This window comes from Panicum hallii, chromosome 5 (assembly GCF_002211085.1).
Source record: "Panicum hallii strain FIL2 chromosome 5, PHallii_v3.1, whole genome shotgun sequence".
NCBI lineage: Eukaryota > Viridiplantae > Streptophyta > Magnoliopsida > Poales > Poaceae > Panicum > Panicum hallii.
Genome location: NC_038046.1, coordinates 21,186,982 through 21,196,973, shown reverse-complemented (window position 1 = coordinate 21,196,973; position 9,992 = coordinate 21,186,982). Strand labels below are relative to the sequence as shown.

The 9,992-nt window shown below is 38.1% G+C and overlaps 1 protein-coding gene across 1 annotated transcript; it reads right to left on the bottom strand.

Annotated features, from left to right (window-relative positions):
• Nucleotides 1–4,756: 4,756 nt before the first annotated feature.
• Nucleotides 4,757–8,353, bottom strand: LOC112894095 (WAT1-related protein At5g64700-like). Its single transcript, XM_025961698.1, has 7 exons — nt 8,181–8,353; nt 8,043–8,105; nt 6,765–6,881; nt 6,092–6,344; nt 5,819–5,977; nt 5,077–5,225; nt 4,757–4,974 (listed from the first exon to the last, which is right to left on the bottom strand). The coding sequence occupies exons 1-7, from the start codon at nt 8,351–8,353 to the stop codon at nt 4,854–4,856; spliced, it is 1,035 nt and encodes a 344-aa protein (XP_025817483.1). The 3' UTR covers nt 4,757–4,853.
• Nucleotides 8,354–9,992: the final 1,639 nt, after the last annotated feature.

Sequence of the window (9,992 nt, the reverse complement as noted above, 5' to 3'; positions counted from 1 at the left end):
TAGACTAAACAGACTAAACAGAAGCTTCTCTTGCCAGCTACGCAGGAGCGTGAGCTTTTGCAGTTTGGGCCCCTGATGTAATAAATCTATTTTTCCTTCATGTCTTGCAGTTTGTTGCGCTAGTTTTCTTTTAACGTAAGCTTCACTTAAATAGTCTCGTTGTATCATAGTTCCTATTTTAAAATTAAATATATATTTAATTTGATTAATATTTTCCCATCTAGTTTTTCCAATTAAAATTCAAATAGATCTATACTCCGCTTTTCATAATTAATATAACTTGAATAATATTAACTCAAATGTATTTGTAATTTAATTTGTTTAGTTCAACACGAATCATAAATTTCGACTTTTAGATGTTCTCACAACTTTGTTGCTAATTAATTGTATAATTAGTATAATTTATATATAGACAATTATAAATTAAATTGGACTAAGCTCTACTTTATTTTTATAAATGCAAATATAATATGAGTTAACTATAACGAAGAATATTTTTTTCAAATATCCTTTACATTTCTAAAGTAAAATAAATGAAGATTATAGTTTCTTTATTCTCTTTTGTAACATAAATTTTCCGGTAGCTGCTTCTTTTCAACCGTAGCTCCGTCTACCGTGTTTTTGCGCTCACGTGACCGTAGCAATGAACCCTATCCTTTAGTATGCTCTTTTTAAGCTTTCCTTTTTGTTTGGTGTGTTGTTCTTAGTTCTTCTTGTTTGTTTGTTTGTTGTTGTGCTTCGGTCCGATGCTCGTTTGATGTTAGAAGGAGCGCGATCGAAGAGTTTTGAAGATTAAGAGTTTCAAGAACAAGAGTTGAAGATTCTGGACAGCTATTCTTTAGAAGAAAGGCAGGTGTTCCTTGATCATACTTTTGTTCTAATAATCACAAAAAATATAACTTTTCTTTATGCATGCATGTGTCTTAATCTGATGGATCCTAATTAAGGATATGCCTAGTCTTTATGATCATTCCTTGTTGACCTGGGTTTTACCTTTCTGTTGCGTAGCTACTGCTTAGTTGGTATAACTAGTTCCGGTTTGGAAATAATTTATAACTATAATGACAATATTGATGATGCTACACCTGTTTTATCCATGTTCATGCTCTTTATGTTGTTAATTCAAGATCATCTGTTTAATTGGAACATAGAGAACCACCAAGGAAAACAGTGCAACCACGATACTATATGGCTCTGGTTTTAACTAATTAATTAGAAACTCTAGCTTGTAACGATCTTCCTGAAAGGGCAACATGGGAGTGCGTTGATGGGGTCCAGCCCATTCCTTTTGAGGCTTAGATATGATTATGGTTAAGACATCTTCCTCATTAGGGAGGGTTATGACCACTGCGGTCTGAAATCTTAGCGGATTGTCATAAGTTAGGGAATTTTTATAAAGACCTCGTAATGAATCCCTAGCCACTCACCTTGAAAGTGTTTAAGAAGCTCGCGACCTCGGGCAATATGGGAGATATGAATTGTTGGTAAAGTGTACAACCTCTGCAGAGTGAAAACTAATATATCAGTCGTGCTCACGGTTAAGAGTGGTTTGGACCCTCACATGATAATTAAATTTAAAGATGAATTAAATCATGGACCATGTTTGCTTATGGTTATAATTCTGTTATACCTGTTCTGTTTCTTTTAATGTGGGTTGGTATGAACTTATGCCTTAGTAATCAGGTGCTAATAAAACTTGCCTAACTAAAATTACTTATTGCAGTAAGCCAGTCAGCCTTTCCTTACTTTTGACCTTAATATCATATAATTCCCAACACTTGCTAAGTACCAACTATAAATGTACTCACGCTTGTTATAATTGCTGCTCAGAAGAGAAAGTTGATGTGAAGTCTTTTAAAGATGATGCTGAGTTCTAGGCCTACACAACCTCCGGTCGATTGCCTGTGAAGTTTGAAGCCTTCGTTTTTAGGATAAGCTGTATAACTCTGATAATGTTTATAGTCTTTTAGTTCTCTTTTCATGATATTGTTGCTGATTATTCACTGGTGAAGTCACTATATGTATGGAACTTGATCCTGACATACATATAGTTATGCATTCGATTTTGTCCTTAAAACTGGGTGCGACTGCGGAGGAGATGGCAGCGGAAGATTGGAGCCGGCTCGGGAGGGGAGAGGGCGGCGGGGGAGAGTGGGGCTGCAGAGGGGGAGAGAGAAGGACCAGAGATAAAATACAAGTCACCGTCAGATCATATTACGAACTGGCGGTGATAACTATTTTGACTTGAATCGGCGGTGATGATTACCTTCACCGCTACCGCCAGTTCGGTTCAAACCAGCGATGATGGCGCGTTTGAAATGTACTGTTCTATTCTGTAGTAGTAACTTATCCTATCCCCCGTAAGGTTTTTCCTTAAAGGCTAAACAGGTTGTCTCTCAATGGTGTTTTTTTTTGTAAAATATCTGAGAGGCTAGCGTCATGCTTTTTAGATTTTCACAGGAGATGTGCGCATCATTGCAACACACACAACCATCCCCCCCCCCCCCCCCCCCCCAAAGAAAAAGGGTTACTTAATTACGTACATGCTAAAAAAGAAAATAAAAGTTATCTCCATATGGGAACATACAAAGAAGGAATTTGTCTCTACTTGACCCACGTATCTTTAACCAGTCTGTTTGTTAACAATAGGGCCCGTACTGAGTCAGAGATTAGAACCCAAATAGCTAGATTTTACCATATAGAATCTAATCAACTAAGCTACTTGGTTTCTATTTACAATTACATTTTTTATTGAACGTTTATATAGGTCTTTCCTATCTTTTCACATGGAACTGCAATGTTGAGCTTTCATTAACCAAGCTTGAGGGGGGATGTTATTCATAGCACATACTCTATGTGGAACTCGTTTAACAAGTACACTAATTTTATTTGGTGGGGGGTGGGTAGTTTACAACACTTTCACTACTTTGCATGCCGTTGTCACTTTTTGTTTCGATGAGAACATATGTTGTGCATGCTTTTCACAAGGAACTTTGCCTCTGCCCATAATTTCCCTGCACATGCGGTGTAGGTATCAAGGCTGATCTTTCATGGAGGTTGCGTTCTCTCCAAATCGACTAAGCATGAAGGTGCTGAACTGCTTCATGTTCTCCTTCGCTTGGCAATCCTCTTGCGACTACTAATCCACCATTCGGGGAGTTGCATTTCTTGCTTTGTCTGTAGTTGTAGCACTATTGGCATGTGAGTCATCAGCACTATTACAGACTGGAATTTCATCCAAAAAGTTCCTTGTGCAAACGCCCTCTCTTAAACGGACCCTAACTAACGATTTGTTCAACATACTATACCAACCTTTTCGACCAGGATCCTTTAGCTTTTGATGAGACCTTTTACCTCTTTAATGAATTGGATTTCTTTTACTGGTAAGTGGGAGATCGGATAAAGATACCTAGCTTTTGATAGATTTATCAACCTTCGATGAATAGGATTTCTTTTACTAGTCAGTGCAATATGACGTAAGTAATGAGGCCATGCATCTTAGTAAACAAAGTGACTGCTTTGCCAATTTCCATTCTTGTATTCATTGGCCTGATATGTTCCATTTCCCACTTGCCGTTTAAACAATCCACTATTGAGTATGCCACTAATTTGTACAATTAATTAATAGTACTTATATAAAGCACAACCCACAAAAAGTCATGAAACCTAATTTCCTGATTGCGACCTTAAAGCAGAAAATTTGCACTGGGTAATGGACGCTCTGTTACTACCTCAGGTCCCAGCAGACCTAAGGCAAATTCGTACCCATCATGGAAGTCAAAAATCATATTTTGCGCCTCCACTAGTCGAAATTAATAAGATATACTAGTGGATGGGCCCGTGGCTGCTGTAACGGAGCTTAACTGATAGACATCTTCCAGTATGTGCTAGGTTTGCCTCTAGATCAAAGCATACTATTAACAGGTTAGAATAATAGCTAGGAAAACTAAATTAGATCAGAGACAATTTTCATTTCCCGGATCACTGAAAAACCATGCAAACTGAGTCCTCATTTCATTTGTGCTATGATTGTTGGGTGTTAAGGCCAAGGGCATTCTCTCTTCATTCAGCACTTTCTCAGTCTAACCTGCATGGGATCCATCGGATTTGCCTCCGTTGCTGCTTCCAATTTGCATTCTAGCCCCATCTTGCGTCTGCATTGCCACTCGATTCTACCTTGGAAGCAAGCGAAGGCAACGGGCTCTGATGTGCCGTTTACAAAATAATCCGTGAGGTGGCGAAAGGGGATATGGTTGGGGAATTAGAGGTGCACGAGTAGAGGACGGAAAGAGGGGAGGGAGGTTAGCCCGGCTGGCTTAGATGCCAATCTCCCAAAAAGGAGGGCCGGTGCTCGAATTCTGGGTAACGCACCTCGCTGGAAGTGAGGGTGTTACCGGTCAGAGGCGTATCGGTGAGAGAACCTGATCTCCATAATACGTTTCGATGAAGCGGGAGGGTACCCCAACCTCTGCCCTTGAAAGTAGAGGACAGGAAGAGGGCTGCCGTAGAATAAGTTTTTTACCAAATTGATGATCAACAATCGCCACACAAGAAAAGGTGCACTGGACATACATATATACAATTCATTTGGAAAAATGAGCTTTATTTCAAATGGATTTGGAAGATCAATATCTTTGTTTAATTAAAAAAATCAAAATTCCTTTTTCACCCCTAGAGATTGCTAAAAGAAAAGTTATGCTGAACATAAGAGTTTGAAATTTGAAGTATATATTAAATAACTCGGACCAAATAAACTGATACAAAAGTTTATAGCCAAATAAGCATATTGATGAGAATCATCCCAAAATTATTGTTTGGATTCTGATATACATCCAGAATGGCTCGAGCTTGATCTAAACTTGTCTTGCTTGAACTGGAGCAGCATTTTGTTCCTTGCTGACATCTATTTGCTCAGTTCGCTTCGCCCAAAGAACACAATAGAGCCCACCAACCATGACGGCTCCACCTAAGATACTGCAGGTAAGAGTGAATTTTGGGTTGAACTTTTGTGAAGCATTCATAATTGTTAACAGAAAATCGAAGACCATCAACTGGGAAGCAGGAGTTTAAAGATACCTTCCCAATGTAATTGCTTCGCCGAGAAATGAAGACAGAACTATTGTGACAAGCAGAGTTATTGGCATTGTCATGGCCAAGAACACCGGTCCACTCTTGTCAATCACCCACACTTGCATGTAATATCCAACTCCAGAAACAAGTATACCCTGTACGACGTCTAAAAATTTCAGAGAAGTCATTGTCACATTCCTACTATTATTGTTCTACTTGTTAATTACTAAGGATTTATTTGGCACATGGAACACAAGAAAACAAATATAAATGAAGACCAAGTGACACAACAGGATTCATTTCAAATATGAATATGTAGTCTTTTGAGGTTTCGATACCATACACTAAGATTTCATGCTTTATCAGAATATAATTAAACATAAATTGAATTGAAACTCTGGCATAGAACATCTGAAAGTCGATTCTGCACATTAAAACAAAAGCTGAATTGTTCCATGCAAAGTAATTATATTCCCAGATGAAGCTTGATATCTGAGGAATGTACTGTTTTGATTGGTGTTTTACTACCGTTCCATTAGGATCAATAGGTTAATTACCATCACTATCAGATGCATCCACCGGCAGAAAACTTCATCTAGGCAGTTTCCTAGTTCGTAGTTATTATTATTAATCTTTCACATGGTAAATTTTACACTATATATGTAATTATATCCGGCTAGAAGTTAACTGCTGCCAAACATAAACAAGACACTGGTCGACACGATAGGAAGACGCATATCGAGCTTACAGAGTAAAGCACAGCAATAAGACTTATATCCAACTTTAGCTTCCATCGTGAAAAATCTCTCTCAACCACAAGAGCGATGAAGAAGCACTGAATAGTTGCAAAGACTATCTGGAGAGTTGTGTTGAGCAGCTTAGATGGGTAAGCGTCCAACATAGGCCCCTGAGAACAATGTAATGTATAGAAAATATAAATAGAATGCCAACTCCATAGTACTACTATTTGATCAGCTATGAATACTTAACATTTTTAAAGAGGCCATGAAGATATTCATACCTGTAGCACTGTCCAAAGAGCCCAAAATATAGTGCCTAAAGTCATTAGGAAAATTCCTAATAACCAAGTTCTTACTGGCTGAACAGTAATTGTGTCATGTGAATTACTTGTATTGTGAAGAAGATGGTGGTGGTTGAACGATTTGATTTCAGGCCCCTGATAAAATGCGAGTACAATGACACCGGCAAAGCAAAACACAATACCAGTAACTTTTACAATTCCTTGGAATCTCTTCATGTTCAAAGACTCAATCCTACAAGATACAGAGAATGGGGAGATGCCAAATTTTTTTATCAAACTAAGTCTTGAACCTTTTCTCATAAAAGATATATGTGTGTATGTGTCCCCAAATCAAAATGATGAAACCAAAAACGCATGCATGCATAGCGTGGTGCTAAGTCAACCAGGTGTGATGCTACCATTACTCTCAGAGAGAAAGGCATGGTGTTATGGTGATATCCACGGCTCGAACCCTGGTTCTCATAGAAAAAGGATCTCACTACGATACACCTCCTTTTAGCTTGTTCCTGGGCAGTCTGACCTTTGGCCCCCTTTTCTCAACCCTGAGACTACTTGGCTGGTTTCCTACTTATCTCCCCCCATGTGTCGAGTCTTTTTAAATATAGAAACTACGAAAGTTTCACACAAATTTTCTAGGAAAGATGAACCTTACCTCAAAAGAACTGCCAAAAAGAAAGCCACCACTGGCAGAACATTAGATATTGCAGATGATGATGTTGCCGAAGCATAGCTGAGACCAATGCTGTATATGTTTATAGAACCAGAAATCCTTAAAAACAAACATATATAAAGAATGGTTAGTGAATGCCCTGCTAGTAGTCATTAGTACAAATTCACAAAAAAAACCTACTATGTTTTACCATTTACAGTGTGGTCTTTTCACACATGTACGATTATGAGTCTCATATTCAATATTAAAGTTTAACATAAACTGAATTTATTCTTAATTTCTAATAGCTTAATGATGTATTACTATAATGAAATCTAGTAAAGTACTCCAACTGATTGAAAATATATGATGTTTAGGGCATTGATAGGGTCTATATGTGACACTTTTAATAGAAATTAGTCAAATTACTATTAAAATATGACTTTTTGAATTAAAAACTCGACCACGGGGTGAGACTCCTCCAAGGGTTTGTTCTAAAAGAGTTTTGTGCTTAGAACCCCGATCAGAATAGGAGTTTCAACGATTCCACCGAGTTCAATGCTCTAACCGGTCCAATGTGAGAAGTGGACACTTTTCCAATAAAGATAATTGAATATTGTGAAAGTACCTTTTGTGATGAATCTATTTACATTGCCAATGTATGTAATGACTTTCTTTTCAAATAAGTTTGACTAGAGGGATTCTAATTAAAGCAACATATATTTATTTGAAGGGGTACAAATATATGCTTACTAACTCCAACCCATAAGAGAGTTAGGAAATGTACCAGTTTACACTATTGGTCTATAACTGATTGTTATTGGCGGTTACCAGAATTTGATATATCTAAATTCTCAAACCTGATTTAGAATTTCCAAAATAAGGATCTTAGCTATAGATTTTTCAATATCCAACAACAATAACTGATCGTATCGGCTAGCAGAGTCCAGTATAATTTCTAAACTGATACAGTTAGCTCATAATATAAACCATGAGACAGACATAAAAAATTCAACCAAGAAAAAGAAAGAAAGATGATTGACTCCATATCAATTTTTGTAGAATTGCACGGGTGTACATGCATTAAAAAGAAGTTCAAAAACAGATATCTTCGTTTGGTCTTCTGAAACAAGGATCATAAAACACACATGGTTAAATATTAATTGGAGAACTAATGAATATTTGGTTCAAGAAATTTTCAGCTACCTTGGTGACCTGTGGTGTTTCAGGCTTTATGTCCACACATTCAATTAAAAAAAAACAGTATCCACTAACACATACCCATAAAACGCATGCACAAATAACTTCAAAGAGACTTTGAATGACAGTGCTGGAGAAGATTTCCTGAAGGAAGAAGCTTCATTTCATTCTTCCGTGATTGCTTGCAAGAAACGAAGTTACAAAACTTGTATTATGTACCTCTCAAGCACAAAAGCAACCGGCACCAAGATCAGAATAGCAGTTGCATGCCTGTATAAAACGAAGACAGATATGCTCATGCCTTCATCAAAGGCACCTTTGGCCACTATAGGCATGCCTCCATATATGGATCTTAGAATTAGTGCTACCACAAAAGCTGCTCTAGTGGCCATCATCACTGCAGTATGTTGGAACTTCTTAAGTTGGTTGTTTATATAGTCAAAGAAAGGACTGATGTGAAGAAAATGTACCCATTCAGGGGGGCATATGTGATTTAGTTATTGATAACTGTTGGAATATTTGGGCTAGATCCATTTATTTAATAATGAATTGAGAATTAAAAGACCCACGAGTTAATGCTAGAGAGTTATGATCTCTCAGTAACCATTTTTCTGTTGGAGAGTAATGGTTGTTAAATGATGTTGATTGCGGGGAATAATGGTGCAAATTGATGACCATCAGCGCAGCTCGGAACAGACACACCTATATAAGGAGGCAGCCCCTCTCATTCTAAAACTCTTTCACACAATCAAGATATTCTTGCTAAGAAGATCTCTCACTTCTCCCTTTGTTCTTCTTCTGCTGTTGCACATTCATTCTCAACGCAACTCCCTATGCGCATAGAAGCTTGCATGAGTAGACCTCCCGAACCTCCTCGTCTAAGTGATCCTGCTCGGGATAGACGGGCAATAAGGTTTTCGAAGAGCGTACAAATACGCAACTACTCGCTGTATGACTACTTTGAGCCTCAATACGTGTACGACTACTTTCTGCTCCAACCCAACTAGTACGACTACTTCCTACTACAACGCGATTTGTTCGACTACTTCGACTATCCTCTGCTACATCAAGAAGGCCGCTCGTGGGACTGCACTACGTGCATCTTCCTGCAACAACTAAGTTCGACTACTTCAAGCAAGCCCAACCGAGTAGTATGTCTACTCTAGTTGGTGATGGCACATCCAATACCTCCGGCAAAGGACCCGCCTCAGGGTACTACTCGAACCTTCTCTGGTTCATATTTTGTCTTATGTTCTTATTTAATAGAAGATTAAACTTAAACACGTGCACATATATAATATGGTCACAAGATCACTAGAATTTTTCATGATTAAAATATTAATTCTTGGAATTAAAATATACCGTAAGACGCCTAGATTTCTAACAATCAAAAACCTTAATATGTTGATAGGCTTTCGGTAGCTAACTTTGCTATGACAATCAGACCAAATGTATTTGATGGTTCCAACTACAAACGTTAGCGTGAGCAGCTTATATTGTGGCTGACGGTGATGAACCTGATGCATGTAATAAAGGGGAAGCCCAAACAGTTCACTCCAGAGGAAGGTAGTGCGTTCAATGCTTCCGATAACCTTTTCCGAGGCTGTATCATAAGTATTCTTGCTGAAAACCTTGTGGATATATATATATATAGCAAGGAAACGTGGGATGCTCCTGAGGCTCAATATGGAGTTTCTGATGCTGGCAATGAGTTGTATATCATGGAATAGTTCCTTGACTACAGGATGGTTGAAGACGGTTCTGTGGTAGAATAAACCCATGAGATATATACGCTGGCAAAAGATCTTAGGAATTGTAGCAAAGAGTCTCCATATGTGTTATCTGACAAGTTTGTGGCTGCAGGTATTATCTCTAAGTTGACATTTTTTTGGAGGAATTTTGCTACTTCACTGAAACATAATAGACAGGAGTTCACCATCAATGGACTCATTGGGACTCTTGATGTTGAAGAGAAGGCGAGAGCAAAAGATACATGTGGAAAAGGAATTGTTGGGGCTTCTAGTGCCAACT